Source organism: Callorhinchus milii, unplaced genomic scaffold, assembly GCF_018977255.1.
Source record: "Callorhinchus milii isolate IMCB2004 unplaced genomic scaffold, IMCB_Cmil_1.0 Scaffold3, whole genome shotgun sequence".
NCBI lineage: Eukaryota > Metazoa > Chordata > Chondrichthyes > Chimaeriformes > Callorhinchidae > Callorhinchus > Callorhinchus milii.
Window position 1 is genome coordinate 70,675,671 of NW_024704744.1, and position 21,055 is coordinate 70,696,725.

Here is a 21,055-nt window from a genome sequence, read left to right on the forward strand (position 1 = left end):
ACACCTTCGCTGTAAAGTGAATTGACTGCATGTTTTGTCGGAGAAATATATTCTGTGAACTGTTTCGAAACATCTCGAAGATATGATGAGGCACTATATCAAAATGCAAGGATTATTATTTTTATTATTATTTTATGTATCACTTAATCTTTCAGCTTCAAGAGCAACTTAATGAAACGAAAAGACAGAATGATGAGAAAGAAGAAATAGTTGCAGCTCTGATTGCTGGCAAGTAAGTAGCGTAGTATTGAATGCTACATGCACCATCATGTTGCAATTTAAGGCTCTTTACTTAAGGATTGATGGGACTGGGTTACTTTGGTTATTGACCAATATAACTGAAATCCCCAAACTATTATTAGATCAAAAGTGGTTTTCTTTGAAGAGAACATGCTCCCCGAGAATTGTATTTCCTTTTAAGTACATAAACAACAGTTCAAACACAATTTCTGATAAAAAGCGAAAAAAANCTATTTCTTCTGGTAATTTTAGTTTTGAGATTATGAATCCAAAAGATACTGAGTAACAACAGTGTATTGTCTGTAATTTGCACATATTAACCTATGAAAAGTCTGTGCCTGTCAGAATAACTTACAAAGTAATATTTCACCTTCAACAGCAACAGAATAAGTAATATTTACATAAATGTTTCTTCTTCATTGTAGAAGAAGAACTGGATTAGAAGTGCATAAAGTGAGTATTGGTTGAAAGTTTACTATGTGGCTAATATTAGAATAATAACAATCCTTACAGTGGAGTCCTGTAGCTCAGTGGTTAGAGCACTCGCTTTGCAAGCGAGAGACCTCAGTTCAATTCCAGGCAGAGGGCGAAACCTTGGGCAAGTTTCCTTACTCCACACAGAGCCTAATAATAATCCCTCCAAAACCCAAAACAATAATTAAATTGGTCATTTTCAATCTATGACTGTTTGTGGGACATTGCTGTGCGCAAATGGCTGCCGCGTTCGCCCACAAATATACAGTCAACTCACTTTACAGTATATTCTGTGAAGTGCTTTGGGACGTCCTCCCGACGTGAAAAGCGCTATATCAAATGCAAGGATTATTATTATTATTATTACATTTGATGTAGCGCCTTTCACATCAGGAGGATGTCTCAAAGAACTTCACAGGATTTACTGCAAAGTATAATGACTGTATTGTGTAGGCGAACGTACAGCCATTTGTGCACAGCAATGCCCCACAAACAGGCAAGAGGTGAATGACCAATTTTATTTAGGGGATTGTTGGCCAGGACACTGGGAGAAACTCGCTTCCCTTTTTGAATAGTGCCATGGAGTCTTTAACATCCACTCGAACACGTAGACGGGTCCTCAGTTTAATACAATATCTGAAGGATGGCTCCTCTGACAATTAGGACTGGATTGGTGTGTCGGTCTAGACTATATGAGTTCAAAGTCCTGACGTGGGCCTTGAACCTACTACTTTCTGATTTCGTGGTGAGAGTGCTACCAGCTGAGCCAGACTGACACCTGAATGATTTTTCAGGGGATAAAAGCGTCATTTCTACTGCAGCTAGATATTTGTATTGCAATAATGCAGCTAATTTTCGATTTCACAAGTGTAATTGATAATGAAGGAAATTTACTAATCTGAGTCAACCTCTCACCTGCTTTTGTGGTTTTAGTATAATTTGTGAATTCACCACTTGAAGGCAGCCTTCAATAGGCGGTGTATTCTCATGCTCCCATCATTTTAAAAAAAACATAAAGGGGAAGAATGATCTTGAAATGCAATTTGCATCTCCATTAACAATTTAATTCAATTTGCCCCCTCCTTAGCCTCCTTCAAGTCCCGCCTCAAGACCCTCCTCTTCGACCAGGCCATCAGCCACCCCCCTTCCCCTCCCCTCCCTTCTCCCCCCCTGACCCCAGCTCGGGTCTGAAATGCTGTACACTGTCCAGGGCCTTGGGACGTCCTCCCGACGTGAAAGGCGTTATACAAATGTCATCTTGTTGCTGTTGTTAATAATTATATAATATTTCTAAAATTCCCAGGAAGTGAAGAGATCTGGAACTAATCAACTCTTTCCATTTATTTGAAATGAACAACTTTATTGTCATCCCGCGAAGCACTCTGAGATGTCTTACTGTCGTGAAAGGTGTTATATTATATGCAAGGATTATATCATTTCCTGGGACTTGTATTCTATCATCATGGTTATTCACCTTACTTTTTTTATTTATCTGCCACCCGCATTCTCACCCACACTAAACTCCGCTCCCCGATCACCCCAGTCCTTGCCAGACTGCACTGGCTGCCTATCCCAGAGAGGATCGATTTCAAGATCCTCATCCTTGTATTCAAGTACCTCCCCCTGACTCGGTCCCGGGATCCGTTACTGTGAAGTGCACTGAGACGCCGTCCGGCTTGGAGGGCGCTATATAAATCTAAGTTGTTGTTGTTATTTAATTACTGCTACTGCTCAGTGTCAGTACACTGACTGACAGATTCAGTCTGCTCACTAAAGCGGTACAAGAACCACATTATCCCATTTTTATTTTGAATGAGTTAACCAAAACCATATCTAAACTTAGTCTTTGTGAACACGACTGAGTAACCTGACCCTGCAAGCCAAACTCCAAATGGGTAGTTTGATCCTAGAGGTGAAGCAGTGGATGTTGTGCCAGGCAGTGCTTTCAATGACAAGCTCTGTGGTTTTAGCTTGTTAAATGCCAGCAGTACCCCAGTCCACACTATGGGGTCCTCAAGCCTTGGCTCTTACCAGCCTGTGCCCGATTCTCTATGGAATTATGGAATTAGGTGAGCAGGATGCATCCTTCCAGGGAGAGAGTGCGCATTCCCTTCCAATACACAGGAATTTCCATGTGTGAGTGCATGGAGCTCTCAATTTGGTTTGAATATTTTTAAGCATGGTAATGGGATTCCGCATGTGTCAAACACATGGCTGACCAAAATAATAATCCAACGCCACTATGCCCATTTTTGTTTTGCTAGGATTCTGTTCTTACACATTCATTATTCTGGGAAGGGAGAGAGAAAGATGTTTTTTGCATCCATTGTATCATTTGATACTCATTAGTTTCATGTAGTTTTAACCAAAAGGGTGTTACCACCTGCTGGTGTTGCCTCAGGGCACAAGTGCGGCTCATTGTTGAGCTGTATTGTATGTGAACAAACTTCCATTGGTTCAGCTTGTGGCTTAATATTCATGCTTAGCGACAGGCTTATGTTTGAAGCTTAGCCTTTGTGAATCAGGCTGAGTAACATGACCATCCTTACTAGAAGTTATTTGAAGTGGCAACCAAGTAAATGGTAAACATTACATACAATTATTTACATAAACCACAAACCTTTCAGGGTGAATAAATAATCTGTGACACCCTTGCCATGAATTTTCATGTGAACACTATACAGTACAGTACTTTGTTTATTGATTGTAACCACGACAAAGCAACATTTGCATAGTTTTCAACTATTTAAGAAACAATTATTCTGTGCTGCAATTATATTTCGCTTTGGCAGAGAATTGTTGGTGATTTGGCAGCGACATGTACATCTATTGTGAGTATGGACTCTACCTCAACCTTTGATAAAGCACCACACGAGAGACTCCGTTACAAACTATGGTCAGTGTGCACTAAAGGTGAAAGCTGCACATGGATTAGTACTGGAGGGAGGAAAGCAGGTAGCAGCTGCAAGAGGATCTTGGTTAGTGAGGGGGTGCTTTGAGTGGATGCCCTAGAAGCCAATGCTGGCATTCTTTCTGTTCCTCATATACATACGTGACCTAGATTTGCATTACATTTTCAGATGGGACCAAGCTAGGGGGAGGGGAGGGTTGTTGTGCAATCAGAGGAGGCAGCCAAGATTTTACTTAAACAGCTTCACTGGGTATACATCAAGGCTGATCACTGGCAAATGAAATTGAATACAGATAATGCAAAACATTTTGCTCCATATAGCATGTAAAAATAGGAGACATATGTACTTCATGAGCAAGGTAGAACTCGCCAAGAGGGAAGCTGGAAGAGAACTAGAGGTGATAGTTAATTCGTTCCTCACCAAATCAAGAGAGCGTGAGACAGCAGGCGGTAAATAAGTCAAGCTAGGTGCCAGGCTCTGTTACTGAATTAGTTCAAATCAGAAGCCCAGAAAATATGTTCAAGTTGTACAGTGTTTGGTTCAGCCATGTCTGTAGAATTGCATTGGCTCCAGTTGGTGTCACATAAGGTTGCTGCTCAGGCCCTTGAGGCACTGTAGTGGAGAGCAACATAGTTGATCCCCCAGTGTTGGAGGAATCAGCTATGAGGAACGACTCAATAATAATAATAAATAATAATAATCCTTGCGTTTGAAACTGTTGTGTTTACCTAAAACAGACAAACAGTTACTACAGTTTACACGAACAATAACTTGTATTTATATAGAGCCTTTCACGTGGGGTAATGTCTTAGGAGGCTTTATAAGGGAGAGAGGGCAAAGGGTAGGCAACTATAAGCACTATTAAAGAGATAGGTTTTAGTTGTAGGAATTAAAAACATATAGGCGGGGCAAGAAAGAGGGATAGAGGGAGGGAGTTCCAGAGATTAGGGGCATAAACATTCCCTGTGAAGCATTTTGAGGCGGCATGACATAGGCACTACATCAAATGCAAGGATTATTATTAATGTATTTGGAGAGAGTGTACCTCAACATATTACATTTGTGTACTAATTCTGAGAAGTAGGTACTATTGCAAAGACGATCTTGTACATCACATTTAAAATTAATTTATATTCATCCTTTAGGGAACTTATGAGTCGCTGCCGGAAATTCCAGTTCCACGTGAGCAGCTGAACCATTATCGTACTGCAGCCGAAAATGCTCGTGGTGAACTGGCTGCAATGCAGGTCAAGTATAAAAATGCCCAGACTGAGGTAAGTGAGCATACCAAGTAGCTCCATAAAGGAGAGATCCTAGTATGGTACTATGGTACCTGCAAGAAGTATGGCATCACTATGTACAGCATTGACAAGAGATGCTGAGGCGCCTGATGGAGTTGGTAAAGAGAACTCATGGTGTGGTGCTTACATGGAACACTGAATCAGCTGTGGTGATGCTCACTGAGTCATCTTTAAGGCAGTATATTTGTCTGAAAAAAAGTACAGGAACAAACTGGAAATCTGATGGCAGGAAATGAATCTATCCAGCTAATTCAATTGCAACACAACACTGTGAGGCAGACATCTGTCCCTCTTGCATTTGGCTCAAACTGTATCCTGTTTGTATGTCACCAACAAAATTAAAAACACATTTTCACTTTCTCTTAATTTACTCTGTTTCTGCTCATGACAGGTTAGACAAAAGTAATGCATTAGTTGACACAAATTGCACTTTGTTAAAGGTTAGAATAATGAAATGCAAGAACAAACAGTTTTTATTTGGCTAAAATTTGTATTTAATTTGGCGATGACCATAATTTACATACATAATAATAAATAATCCTTCCATTTAATATAGCGTCTTATCACGTCTTTGAAACGTCTCAAAGCGCTTCACAGAATATACTGTAAAGTGAATTGACTGTATGTCTTGTGGGGGAAACGAGGCAGCCGATTGCGCACAGCAGTGTCCCACAAATAGTCGTGGATTTAGTGACAAATTATTTTTATTTAAAAAAAAATATTTTTGTTTTGAAGGGATTATTATCCCTGGAAAAGCAATCCGCCAATCAACTAACAACCGGGTTCCTACTTACTGCTAGGTAAACAGGCGTATGGCATAAGCAAAACTTGCCTAACGTTTCGCTCTGCCGGTAATCAAACCTAGGTTCTCTCGCTTGCGATACGAGTGCTCTAACTATTAAGCTACAGGACTCCATAACAGTGGGTATGGCAGGAAGGTGGGAGGGGATGAGGAGTGGAGGGTCATGTGAAGTATAAACACTGGCATGGACCAGTTGGAACAAATGTCATGTTTCGGTGCTGCACAGTCTATATTTATACACAGTCAATCCATTTTACGATGTATTCTATGGAACGCTTTGAGATGCGTCAACGACTTGATAAGGCGCTGTATTAAATGCAAGGATTATTATGATTATTTCTATGGATTTTTTTCCTCCTTTCAGTTATGGTGGTATTCAGGGGCCCACCACAAATATTTAACTTTGTTTTTGTGTGTCCAATTATATTTCTTATTTTTTCGCCCCTGGCATTTGCCTTTCTGCTCTTGGTCCGGCCTTCTCTTCCTGAGGTTCAGTTCCAGAGTTGCTGACTGCTCTCTGGTGCACCACCAAGTAGGCATTATTCATGTGTGAGCCTTGGCAGTGAGTGTCAGCAGGTGCAGTAGAAGGTGTCAGAGCCAAGCTTTTTCTCTCCCCACCCGATTGCCACACATGCACACTGGCCTGACTCCTGGTCTGTAAAATTCAATCTGCTGAACCAGTAGAAAGTGCTGTAACAGAGTTCAGGAGTAGGAACACTGGCTGGTTTTCTCTGCTCTAATCCAGTGAGCTCCTGTCAGGGGGCAGCATTAAGGGACTATGAATAATAATACTAAATACTACTAATAATAATTCTTGCATTTGATATAGCGCTTTATCATGTCTTGGAGATGTCTCAAAGCGCTTCACAGAGTATACTGTAAAGTGTAGTGACTGTATATTTTGTGGGAGAGTATAACAAATATGAATACAACAGTAACCAACTAGACTATTCTGACTTTCAGACTTGCATTCCGAACTCAAGTCTTGTTTTTTAAAAAAAGTTACGCATTTTAAAAGATATTAAGAGCTGTCACTCTATCCACCTTCTGTTCGCTGATTACAGAGTGGTACTAACTGCGACTTTGAAATGTGCTTGAGTTAGACTAACCTACTTTGAACCAGCCTGACTCCCCCACTGCTGACTCCCTCATCTACATCTTCATCACCTCCAGGCTCAATTATTCAAATGCCACGCTCACCAGACTCCCCATTTCTTCCCTATAAATTACAGACCATCCAGAGTTCTACAGTCCGTGTCCTCTCCTGCACTAATTTCCATGAGCCTTGCTTGGCTCTGCTGGCTGATGTATCTGAGAGTGTATTGAATTAAGAATACTTGAATGTAAACACATTCAAACGGCCTCACCACCACCTTACCTCTGCGACCTCTTGTGATCCTACTGCCACGGTCAATCCCTCTGCTCAGCAAGCATCGACCTGCTTTGTGTTCGCTGCTGGCTCTCCAAGCTCTACAGGTTTTCAACTACCCTGAAACTCCAGGGACAGACCCGCTACCTGTCCCTCCCTCTCCTCCTTCAGCTCTCTCCCCTTAAAACCTATCTGTCAGTCACCTTTCCCCTCCTCAGCTTCCCCCCGCCCACTCTGCTTGGGCTTCAGTCAGCTGTGTGAAGTCCTATGAGCCATCCTTCCGACATTAAAGGCGCTACATAAATTATTGTATTGTTCTGAAGTAACTCCAAGTCTACTTCATTCTACTTCGTAGATTCAGTTGACTGGGCAGCACCACACTTAACAGATATTTCTAATTCTGTTCAGGAGAGCTTCATCAGTACTCAATATATTTCTAAAATCTAGGACATTTTCATGATTTATTAGTTATGAATACAATAAATTCCAGAATGGTGATTGTTTTGAATTGTATTATTTTGGATCAGATAAAATTGCAAACTTAATAGCTTTACTTTTCTAGAAGCATATTTGAGTAAAGAGTAATTGACAGTAATATAACCACTGTAATTGCCTTGTCACAGCTTACAGATATCTGCAGCCGACATGCAACCAGCGAAACCTATATCCAGGAGCTGAAGGCCGAAGTTCAAAGCTACAAGGAAAACAATGCAAGGCAGGGTTTTCTTATCAGTTGCCTGAGGGAAAGGATCCAAGAAAGAGAGAATGAATCTGGAGAGCTTGTCACATCAAAGGCACTCGCAGAAGTAACTGTTCAAACCTTACAAAAAGAAAAACGGGAACTCCAGAAAAATAATATGGAATTAGAGACTAAATTGAGGTAATACTACTACGAAATCCCAGGTGAGTAGAGGGATATAGCTGAGAGGGTTCTCCACAGGTTGGCAAATTTCCTGGCTTTGGAAGTGTGCGTTAATAATGGGATTGAAGTTTCCCTACTGAGGACAGTAGATTTACAGACCAAACGTATTGCTGAGGTTGGTAAATTCATGGATGATTGGGGAATTAACCCCTTCACATCTGTTGTCTCTTTTATAACTGTGTGAAAATCCAGTCACTATAAGTTCAGGTTGGCTCAGTTGGTAGCGCTCTTGCTTCTTCAACAAAATATCCACGTGTGGACTTTGAACTCACAATCTAGCCAGACATTCCTGCTCAAAGCTTAGCATCTGAGGGAAACAGTTAAACTATTGTAAAACATAAGATTTTTAAAAAAAGTATAAATTATGTTGTGAATAAAGAAAAATAATCAATAATCATGGATACCTTCACATTTTACCTGTCAGGAAATACTTAACTGAGTGTGATGAAGCCAAACAGGAAGCTTTCAGAAAACGGAAAGAATATGAAGATTTTCTGCTGAAACTCACCAACAGGATTAATGTGGATTGTAATGGAGTAGATGACCCTCTGGATTTCCTTGTGGTACAGGTAATTTAGAAATTAGAACACAGGAGAACATTCAGTCCATCAAATATGATATCTAGTCTAAACAATCTCAATACCTTTCTACATTGTTCCTTTTCAAATACTTTATCAATTCCTTGTAAGTGAACATATGTACAATTGTGATTTGTGGCAAAATTGATCGATTTTCTAGATAAGGTTCTGCATGAAAACAATTTTTCTAATATCCCTCCTTAATTTTCCCAGTGATAATCCAAATTATGCCCATTGTTACTGATTTCCCAACCAGTGGAATAATCTTTCACTATTTTGGCAGGACATCATTTACCTTTTCTTTAGCATCATAAAGCATCATAGCGACATGATTGCACAAATGTATCTGTTCCAGAAAGAAGCAGACAATGACATTTCTACAGAACAAGGACAAAAGTAAAACTCTTAACATCTACACTTTGGCAGGTTATTAAAGCATTCTTTCTGAAGACTGATTGTATCCTGAGCCTCCGATCACAATACTTCCCAGCAGTATGTCATTATAGTTTGGAACATGAGATCAAACGTTTGGAACAGTCTCAGTCACTTGGGACTCAGAGATTTTGATATTAATTTGGAACAAGAAAAATGAGCTAAAGGTTTTATCAGCAATTAGGTGTCTTTTAATCCACCCAAAAAACAATTTCTTTGAGTGGGGACAGGATTAGTAATTCGTTAGCTAAAACGATTTCTATAACATCTTTAAACATCTCCAATATTTGAATACACAATCCTATCGTTAATAGGGTGCCAAAAATATTTTAAAAGAGATTGTTTCGAATGCCTCAAAGACCTCCCCGCATCTTGATAGAATCCAGCCCTGCTCTCAGTTTGAACCACATTTGGAGAACATTCTTATTTAATAGTGAATAAATAATAATAATAGTTTTTGCATTTTGATATGGCACCTTATCAAGTCTTCTAGACGTCTCAAAGCGTTTCACAGTAAAGTGTACTGTAAAGTGAATGCACAGTTGCAGTGCAGTAAAAAGGGGACGTGAAAGGCAGGTTTAATGTCTTATTGAAGCTCGGCATCTTCAAGAATACGGCACTGTATTGGAGTGTCAGCCTAGACTGTGAGCTCAAAGTCCTGATATGGGTCTTAAGCCCATAAACTTTTGACTCAGAGAAAGTGCTATCATCTGAGCCAGGGTGACTCTAATAGAAATATGTTACAAGAGTTATCTGGATATTGACGTACAAAGAATGACATTCATGATATATTTATTAATATAAACATATCTGTTTAAACATGATATATTAGTCCCTCAAATATCGCTTAACTAAATTCCAATGAGCAGAATTCTGCCCACCAAAACCAAGTTCTAGATCCTAATAAATAATTAAGCAAAAGCAAAAACAAGCAAAAGCCATCTCTTATAAATAATTCCATGTGCTGTTTACTTCCGGAAGTCTTTCACTGCCTTCTGAATGGTCCCTTGATCATACCTTTGTTGTTGTCAATACGTCAGCCTGTCTACAACATAAAATTAACACATGCAGCAATTTTAGATCATTCTTTGGTTTAGTTATCTTAGGAAGTATCTTTGCTCTGTTATTTTTACTGTTTTTTTGGAAATTATATTTAGATTGCAATGCATATAGATATAGATGATATAGATGTTGATATCAAATTATAATAGACATAGAGAATGAAATTCCACTGGTCCGTACTTAGATGTCTTGTCATCTTATGCTTAGAATGGGATTTAAATGTATATCCTCAAGATCGGAAATGTTGCTTTCATTTCAGAATTTCACCCTATTGTTTACCAATCTGTAGATATAGAACAAACCTTTCCAATAGATTTTGCTGAATTTTTCTTGATCCACAGCATATTATGTGAACCCTAAAGCTTTTGTTTTTTATTTTGTTGCACTTAGCCCTCCATGGCCTCGCCCCACCCTACCTCTGCGACCTCCTAAACCCCTACCAACCTGCTCGTTCCCTCCGCTCAGCCGGCTCTGGCCTGCTTCACGTCCCCTGATCCACCCACCCCACCATTGATGGGAGAGGCTTCAGCCACTCTGCCCCCAACCTCTGGAATTCCACCCCCCAATCACTCCGCCTCGCCCCCTCCTTAGCCTCCTTCAAGTCCCACCTCAAGACCCTCCTCTTCGACCATGCCATCAGCCACCCCTCTTCCCCTCCCCTCACTTCTCCCCCCCTGACCCCAACTCGGGTCTGAAATGCTGTACACTATCCAACACCTTTGGAACGTCCTCCCGACATGAAAGGCGCTTTACAAATGTAATGTTGTTGTTGTTAAGCATTGAAGCTCACCTAGTTCGAAAAAAATAAGGGTTTGCTGGATTTTGAAGCTTTAGATCTTGGGACCTTAACAGCGCATGATGTTAATACTAATGATGAATACAGCCAAAGACCTCATCAACTCCATTCTAAAATTATTTGATGTTACATATGGAGATAACTCTGACTATCACAGACCGAAACGTGCACAGTTTTGGAAACTTGACTGTATCTCCTCTCTTGATCTGATTGCTTAAGCCTGCTGCTGACATTGCCAAGAGAATTGTCTCCTGACTTTGTATGGTACAAAGGAGTATGCGCTTCTTCTCATATGTTCCCTTCTTAGGTTGAAGAGCTGTACAAAGAAAACACCAGAAAAAATTGTCAGATCACCAATTTGGAGGAGACAATCGGAAACCATGATGTGGAGTCAAAAGCAAGCCGAGAAACTATCATGAGACTAGTATCTGAGGTGGGAAGGGAGCAGAAAACTGCTGCTTCCTATTTGCAGAAAATGGAGACCCTTCATAAGGTACAAAGGGCCTGTAACAAGATCATATTCCCCTCTAACAAAATAACCTTTCTCTTTTCTCTTTAATAAGAAGCATTATTAAAATGCTAAAGAAATTCTTTGTTTAGGCCTATAATATGCGTTATTACATAATCAGGAACATATAGCAGTCTCGTTTCTGTTTCCATTTCTAACTTTTAGTCTGTTTGATTTTATTGTACAGACACTCCTTTCTCTTTAATGTAAGCATTTTGAAATAAGCATAGTAGATAATGAGCAGGTTATGGATGATGTGCCTTATGCTGAACGTAGGAATTATATTAATCCAATCCATTTAAGAACAGGAAACAAAGTAAACCCCAAAAGTCACTGGATGGAGAAAAGCTACTAATAATTAACCCATTGCCTCATTAGTAATAATGTTAAGAATTAATAATAATAATCACCCTGCATTTGATACAGTGCCTTTCACATAGGAGGACTTCTTAAAGCGCATTGCAGGATTTACTATAGAGATTAGTGACTTTGTATTTTGTAGGCGAACATATCTATTAGATGGCATAAATTTTAGCTATACATTTTACCTACAGTACCTACAGACCCAATAAGCTGTACTACAAGATAAGAGTGTATAGGAACAGGAGGCCATTCAGCTTGTAAAGCTAGTGCACCATTTTATGAGCGTCCTCTATTTTATACATACACTCTCACACACACTCAAACTCAAGGGCACATTCTCACAGTATGAATTGCTGGAAAACAATCAGGCATCAGACAGAATGAAGGATATTCTTCCTCCTTAGCCTGAGGATATTGAAGTCAAGTGTCGTATCCCTAGTAGCTACTCCTGCTGAAATTGGTTAACTGAGCACAAGGATTGCACCTGGGATTCTGCCTGTATAGCTGGAGGCATTTGCCATCCGACCATGAAGGCAATTGCATCCCTATGGTTAATGCTTTGAAATGATATTACAAACACTGAACTATATTAATTACAATAACTGTGATTGTTTTCCATATTGCAAGATGAAAAGTATAAAGTCTCTTTTGTATAAAATCAGTCCTGTTTGCCTAAAAAATACACAATCACTACCCTACATCACTATAGTGACTATAATCTGTGAAGCGTTTTGAGACGTTCTGCTGTGAAATACAAGGATTTATTTTATAAGTTACACATACGTTACAAATAGTGGGTACTGCATATATTTTACTTTTTATTCGTATGCCTCCATTTTTTTGTTTATAATTTTTCAGGATTTGAACAAAGTATTGGAAGCTAAGCACCACCTAGAAAGAGAAACCCAAATCCTGCAGGACAGACTTGAAGCAAGCCAACGAGTCTGTAAAGCCTCTACATTGGAGATAGCAAACTGGAAAAAGCATTCCGACGAGCTAGTCGGACGTTTGCAGCCATATCTGCATGAGGCCAAAGCAGCTCAAAGCCAGCTGGAGGCATTCAAAGAACAGCTTGCATCCCTGCTCAGCAGTGGCTGTGTGGTGGTTCAGCCCACTGAAGAAGCTGTGAAGGAAAGAATTCGAGACATTTGTGATCGTGAGGAAAATAAGAATTGGGTAAGTGGTTTCTATAAGCAATAGACAATACACATCAATCCACACCCTTTCCTGTGCTATTTAATGCAAGAAATGGGTTCACGAACATCGTAAATTTTACAACAGTACTTAAGTCCGGCTGTCATCTGTTAAAGTTCTGATGAAGGGTCGTGGACCCGAAATGTTGACTCACTTTCCTTTCTCCGTAGATGCTGCCTGATCTGCTGAGTTTTCCCAGCTCTCTCTGTTTTTGTTTCAGATTTCCAGCATCTGCAATATTTTGTGTTTTGTGTATCTATTAAAGCTTAACATCTTTCATCTTATGCAAAATGATGTCAGGCTTGCAACATTACTCACAAATGAACCAGAAGGTTGTGGTCTTACACCCTACATTAGGAATTTGAGCTCATTGTCTAGGTTGACCCTCCAATGCAGTACTGAGGGAGCGCTTTATTGTCAGATGTGCTTTCCTTTCGATGAGATGTTAATTAGAGGTTGCATATGCCTGTTCGATTGGATGTCAAAGATCTCATGGCACTATTCGAAAAGAGAATAGACTTCTCCCGTATCCTGGCTAAGAATTCCCTAGATTAAAAAAATTTATTCATTCACTTCATGGATATTGTGGAACATGGCTGTGTTTGGCTGCAAATACATAGTCACTACAATTTACAGTAAATCCATTGAAGTGCTTTGAGCTGTTTTGATGTTATAAGGCATTCTATCAAATGCAAGGATTTTTTGTTTTTATTAGTTGGGCATTAAAAGGCCAATTCCCTCCTAAGCAACTATTTGCTAAACACACATCATTGGAATCCTGTTGAATCTTCATCACATTACGTGCATGCGATGCCATTGTGACAAAGATTTGTTTTGGCGAGTTTATTTTTTGTTGCTCTGCAAATGCAACAAGCTTGCTAAACGTTCTTTGATACACACTTTGCTCCATTTAATGTTGAAGCTTATATTTCATTATGTTTTGAGGGCATAAGTGAATTACCATAGTTATTTCAATCAGAATTAATTGTGCAGTCTGTCAGCAAACCAGTTGGAGAATGGCTTATAGGTTTTTTCCGTGCTGCAACGCCCTTCAACAATATGTGAATTCCTACAGAATTTCAGGCTAGCAAGTGGTGTTTGGATTATTCCTGCCCAAACTGTACCAGATTATGCAAGCTGAAATGATGTAGAGATTGGGGAGCATTTGGAAGACAGTGATCAGAATTATTCTCGCTAGGTTCCTTTCCAAAATAGAAAAAAGGGAAAGAAGAGACAAAAATACAGGTAATAGATTGAAAAAGGCCAGATTTTTAAAGGGAAGAGGGAGAAACAAAGTCAAGTAAATTGAGGGTTGAGTTTGCGGAGAAAATCATAGACCAACAATGAAAGATTTGCAAGTGTGAGATAGAGAGAATGCTGTGGAAGCAGCCTTTCAATTTTCCTTAATAATAAGGCTGTATCTGATGAAGCAGGGTTGAATTGCTGCTTCCACAGCAAAGAATAAAAGGCCCCAATCCTCATGTGCTTGAAAAAAATGTCTCTAATTTCTTGATTCTTCAGAGACTGAGTAAATCCATTCTCCTGGAGGTGGGGGAGCATTCAGTCACAAATGTGTTTGTTGTGAAGTCAGGTTTAAGGACATGTTTTTATGTTCAGTCAATAAAGTGTCCCTTAATGCAGGAACAGCGGTAATTAAGAAATATTATATTTTTAGGAATATTGTATTTTCCCATCATAAAATGAAATTAGCCTTTAACAAATTTGGAATTATTCATAAGAGCACAAGGGTGAAAATGTGGGGCAAAAAATCTGAACGGAAGAGAATTAATGCTTAACTCCCATCAACCAATATGCTATAAGGCGTGCCTGAAGCAGAATAACCCTGCTTAGTTTTAAGTGAGGTGATATCAATAAATAGAGGTTACACCCAGAACACCTACAAGATATATTTATCCAGTGATGGTCTGCCATATAATAACAATACAGTAAATAATAATCTTTGCATTTGATGCAACCCCTATCGCTGAAACATCTTAGAGTACTTCACAAGATTTATTGTAAAGTGTAGTGATTGATGAATGCAATAGCCAATTTGCAGGCAGCAATATCACACAAAATTGCCATGAGTGAGTGATCAATTTTATTTAGGGCATTTTTGGCCAGGACGTGCGAGAAACTCCCTTCTCTTTTTGAATATCAGTATGGAATCTTTAACATCCACCTGAGCAGGCTGAACATCTCATCCGAAAGATGGGAATAGACTCATTTATAGATTCTTTGTTCAGTTCTTAATAGAATGTGTAGAAAACTGCCTTCAAAATTAAGACTCTAGGATTTGGCCTATTTAACTCTGTGTCATTTCGCCTCTGTATCCGCATCTGAAGCGGAATCCCTTCTGTCTGGTGTAGTTTGGACTTTGGTATCCAATAATAATATATGTCAAAAACAAAATTAACCTTTTTTTCTGTAATATAGAAACTGATTTTGCTTCTCTCTAGTTCAGGGGTGCAGAGGTCAATTGTAATTTCCCAATTGCTGCCTTGGCTGAGTTCTGCTAACAACATAGGGTGGAAAACTCATGCACTTCTAGTCTGTATGACTTAGTGATGTGGTCATCAGGAGAGCCCTGAATCTTAAAGCTTAGTGGCATACTGCAACACAAAGTATCAAAATCTGCCTGTGTGCTTATGGTTAAGGAACAAATCTAATAGGAAGGAGAATTCTGATGCCAGATCCTTCTTACTCCGGGTCTTCTCATAGTTTCAGATCTGTGAAGAGACCCAAAGGGGATTTTGTTTTTAGCTGAAGAACCACATTATCCTCTTGACTGCCCACAGCAGCTGCTGCTTCTGAACTATGCCAAATTTCATGTACCTCATGGGGTTATCTGACTGCTAATGGAGCAGTTTGGCTGAGCTGTTGCCTGGATCTCAAAGCGCCCTTTGTGTAAGTTACTACTATATGAGAGTTAGGTATGACTATGACATGGCATACACTTAATTAAATCAGATTACTCCTTTATAGATGTTATCATTATACTCCACAAACTGTCTTTCTGCTCCGCCTCCAACTTTATGGAATAGTATGTGTCTGTGCATCTGGATTTGGGATGTTTCTTTTTCAAAAATTTTTTTATGTTTCATGATAATCTATGTCGTGTTGGTGTGACTGATTTATTGACAACATATATCTTTCTACATTATTCATTGATACACTATACAGATTTGCTCGATTTTCAGGAATTTCATAGTTCACTTTTGCCTTCCTGCAAAAAGAGTACTTATTTCAGTGCAGAACGAGAGGTGTAACATTTTATAAGTGAAGTAAAGTATTCTTATGTCAGAAACATATGCTGAGAGGCTTCCAAGCTGGAAAACCGATGTTGGTTAGTTTGTCATTTCATACCCAGTAACCAGTAAGCAAAGTCATCAAATTCTGGTTAAAGCCATCCTTAAGTAGAAAGGCATATCTCTGATTTTCTATGTTACATGACTCCTTACAATTAAAATAAGAGGTCAGCCTAGCTCAGTTGTCAAACCCACATTTATATTGAACTACATTTCCTCTGAAAGATTTGCATTCATATTACATAAAATTATTTGACATAATGTAACATAGATGTTACTGTATTTGAAAATACAGTGATCAGATTGTCTGAATCCTATGCATTCCAGTTTGTTATCAACTGTGAAAACATGCTGTCCATTTGGGCGGTGAAGGTGGAATCCATTGTAGCTTCCAAGAGGGAAGTAGATAGATATATGAAATAGAGGGCCTTGAAAGGGTATGGGAATGAGGCAGAGAGATGGGATTGAAGCAATTTTGTTGCTCTATGAGCCGGTACAGGTTTGTTATTGCAATCACATACCCTCTATTCCCCTCTCCCTCAATTCAAGGTTTTGCTTCCTCTTGAATGCATCTATACTATCTGGTTCAACTGACGCTTTAGGCAGCAAGTTCCACAATTTCACTACCCTCTGCGTAAAGTAGTTCCTCCTAAATTCTCTTTTAAATTCCTAGTCGTTATCTTAGATTTGTGTCCACTGGTTACAAAAGTGAAACAGGCATGATTGATAAAGTGCTGTAACATGTGAGCGATATTACACAATGATCCACTTCACTTTGTCAACAGAAATAGGGAATTCTTGCTTTCAATCCAGCTTTCTTTGTAATAAAACAATCGCTAAGTTTATGATTGTTTCAAACTGTCTGAAATATGTTAGGCATTTCTCAAAGAATGACAGAAAATGAATTGAAAGTGTATTGGAAATTTAGCGATAGGTTTGCACATAAATACAGTTACAAACATGATTAAATAGTAATACTAGGCTCAGCCTGTACTGTACAATGTACTCAATGATAACAAGCTGACTGAAGGGCTCAACTTACATTCTTGACGTGCCTATCTTCAATTCTACCAGTGCTACTGTGGTATTAAGGGTGCGTTCTTTGAATACCAAGGGAGGAATTCCATTTAGGACTAGATTTACTCCTTTCTTAAAGTGTTTCAGAGAGTGCAGAATTTGGCAAATTCAGTCTTAACTTTGAAGCCGGTTTTCTGTAGTTCTTAAAAGCCCTTACAGACATCCAACTTCAGAATAAAGATTGGATTTAAGAATTGGCAATTTCTAGCATCACAATTTCCAGATCTGAAATGCTATATAAATAGAGTAAATCTATATCCAGATGGAATTTCTCCCTCACTGTTGATTAACAGTGCAGAGCAGTAATGCCTAAAGTAGTAAATCTGTGCTTTACTCAAAGTAATGCATTTATAACAATAATAATAATAATCCTTGCATTTGATATAGCACTTTTCACATGTTCTCGACATCTCAAAGCACTTCACAGAATAGACTATAAAGTGAATTGACCATATAATAGTAGGCGAAACGCAGCAGCCAATTGGGCACAGTAGTGTCCCACAAACAGTCGTGGATTGAAAATAACTAATTTATTTTTGTTTTTTGGAGGGATTATTATTGGGCATGTGGAGTAAGTAAACTACATTTAACTACAAGGTGGTATAGTATAAATTGTGCTTGAAAAATATAATGTTTTGGATATCGAAAATCCAAATTCAGATGAAATTTAATATTGAAATGCTGATTACTGATTCCTGTATTGCACATACAGTCACACTTATACTTAGACTCCCCAATTCCTTTGGGAGAACTGAGCAATTAATGACAAAATTTAAGAGTTAAGCAGCATGTTCCTTTTATGATTTCATTGCTGGGTGTCAGTTGATAGCAACCGTATAGAGTTTGAACTCACAGTCCCGGCTGACACTCCAGGAGAGTGTTGGGCATGCAATGCAGTGTGGTCTGCCGAGATGTTAAACTGAGGTCCTGTCTGCCTGTTCAGATGAATGTTAGTGATCCCATGCTGCTATTTGAAAAGAGAAGGGAGTTTCTCCTGGTGTCTTGGCCAAATGGCTGTTTATGGGACATTGGATTATATGCAAATTGGCCTACAAAATACAGTGTATAGCAAATCTTGTGACATACTTTGAGACATTCACACAACTTGAAAGCCGCTCTATCAAATGGAAGGATAATAATTATAATATAAGAAATTCAGGAGACTTTTTGGTATATAAAATTAAGGTAGTGACGTCAAAACCTTAATTATACCCCAGTAACTGCTTACTTATGGACCAGTATAACTTTACTCAAATTGCATCCTTTTTGTCTGAATTAAGACCAGTATTCTTTTCCAGTTATTACATTTGACACTAATATTCTCTAAACTCAATCTAGAGAAACCAGACATGTCAGTTTGGAAAGAACTTAAAATGGGATCTCATTTTACTCACATCTGGAGTACTGCATTCAGTTTTGGGCACCAAACCTCAGGAAAGTTATATTGGCCCTGGAGATTCATCAGAATGTTACCAGGCCTAAAAGGGTTAAGTTACGAGGAAAGGCTGTGTAAACTTGGATTGCATTCTCTTGAGTTTAGAAGGTTGAGGGGTGATTTGATTAAGGTATTTAAGATGATAAAGGGATTCGATAGGGTAGATACAGAGAAGCTATTTGCTCTGGTGGGGGAATCCAAAACAAAGGGGCATAGTCTTAAAATGAGTACCAGGTCATTTAAGGGTGAAATCAGGAAGCATTTTTTCACTCAAAAGGTGGTAGAAATCTGGGATACTCTCCCCCAAAAAGCTATGGATGCTGGATCCATCCACACCTTCAAGAGTGAGGTTGATAGATTTTTGATAGGTCAGGGATATTAAGGGATATGGGGAGAAAGTGGGAATTTGGAATTGAAAGGATTAGTTGATTTGCAATCAGCCATGATCTAATTAAATGGCGGAACAGGCTTGAAGGGCTGAACGGCCTCCTCCTGTTCTCCTATGTTCCTATGAGCATGTTCCTTTAAGTGTAGAACATTTAATTTCCTCATATCCATAAATTGATGTTTCTTGGAGGCCAAGCTGTCAGGTGCACATGCCACGACTACCTATCTCTGCTGTGCTCAGACATTATTAGATGTTTTTGTAATGACGCATACCACCAGAGCAATGTACCCTTTGACATTGCTACCCTTTGTCCAAACCCTGTAGAAGTTTAGAAACTCAGCCGCACATGTGATAAAGAAACCATAAAATCCTCAGCTTCCTTCAATTAGTGTCAAACACTGACAGTGGTACAGCTAAAAATGACCTTGAGAAAGCAAGTGCTGATAGGTGAAATGTGCATTGAAAAGTACTGGAAAAGGACACTTTAATTACAGTAGCTTTTTTGGGCCAGCCACGTGTCTGACACATGCGGAAACCCAATTTAAGTACCTATTTGGTAAACAGCTTCTCCACACAATGGCAAAATTAGCAGCTTCTCAGCTCTGTTTGTGGATACATTTAGCATATTATAGGTCTGAAATGCGACTTCAGACTTTCAGCAAATTTGGAATAATTTGGCTGGTTAGCAATTTATGGGTATATCGCTAATCCTTTCTTGAGTTCATTCCCTGCGATGTGTTGGACAGGTGGAGTGAGCTTGAATGTACCCCAGCATCTGCCAATATTCTGCTGCTGGAAATGTCAGCTTTCCCCCAGGATGCCACTTTATTTTAACAGCCCTGCAACAACTTGGTTTGTCGCTATCACCCTATGCCATCACCTGCTGCATCAAGCAGCATAACGTTTGTATTTGAGCAATGGCAGGTGCCCTCCTTCACTAGTGCCAGTCGGGAAGGGCAGTCTTCACAACAAGTAGCCAGGGAGTAACAGGTGTGCCTCTCCCACTACAGTGGAAGCTAAAATGGAGTTCATAGCGACATTTTTACAAAAAGAAAGACAAAATCAAGGCTCTCCTCACTAACGATCTCAGAAGGCAATCACGCATACATCATAAGATCACAAGATTGGTTTAGGTAAAAAAGGCTTCATCCAATCTCATCTTTCCAGAATACCCACTCAATTGTTTCTCCCCCCCTCCCCCACCGCTCACCCCCTCACAACAACAAACTGTTTTTTAAATGAGTTCAGAGTCCGGGCCTGAACCATCCTTCCTGGCAACCTGTACCAGTTGTTAATTACCCTCTGACTAAAGTTGAAGATAAAGTACTTAAAGTGGCTCCCCCTTCCCCCCTGCTGAATTTTCTTTCCCAATGGGATTAACAAAGTACTTCATAGGTTCACTTTCATACTACAATGCACACAAACTATGTCATTGGAATGGATGAATGTCCCTCCACCCCTGTAGTTACACCTTACCCAAGACCCTAGACTTTTACATCTGTGAAATTGTCCTATGTCTCTACAAATAATAGGAGCACTAACTTTCCTCCTCCTGTCATCTTTTTCTTGGGAATGTTGGTATGAAGATAACATGATTTTTCATGGGAAAGGAATGTGAGCAAGGCTTTTTGTGCTATATTACAAAGTGCCTTTTGTTATCACATAGCTAATTTGTATTACCTTTCATTGTTTAGTGACATTACAAAACTATATATCTTTCAATGCCCAATCTAAAGTAACATTTTACATGCTTTATGACCAAATGGTCAAACTTCATATAACAGTTTACCTGGTGATTCTGGACATGATAATTGTGCTGAGAGGTGTGGAGCAACTATCGTATACCAATAAATGCCATGGTTTCCTCATCTAACTGTGTGTAAAGTTTTTAAAA

The 21,055-nt window shown here is 39.2% G+C and overlaps 1 protein-coding gene across 2 annotated transcripts in view; it reads left to right on the forward strand.

Annotated features, from left to right (window-relative positions):
- Positions 1-21,055, forward strand: part of ccdc170 (coiled-coil domain containing 170) — a 40,086-nt gene that overhangs the window by 758 nt on the left and 18,273 nt on the right. Inside the window, exons 2-8 of one of the 2 annotated variants that reach the window (XM_042333465.1) lie at positions 156-232; positions 666-693; positions 4,772-4,900; positions 7,722-7,978; positions 8,445-8,589; positions 11,196-11,381; positions 12,618-12,935. In XM_042333465.1, the coding sequence (XP_042189399.1) occupies positions 156-232; positions 666-693; positions 4,772-4,900; positions 7,722-7,978; positions 8,445-8,589; positions 11,196-11,381; positions 12,618-12,935 (1,140 nt within the window). The remainder of the gene's footprint in view (positions 1-155; positions 233-665; positions 694-4,771; positions 4,901-7,721; positions 7,979-8,444; positions 8,590-11,195; positions 11,382-12,617; positions 12,936-21,055) is intronic. The other variant, XM_042333466.1, reaches the window with a different exon arrangement.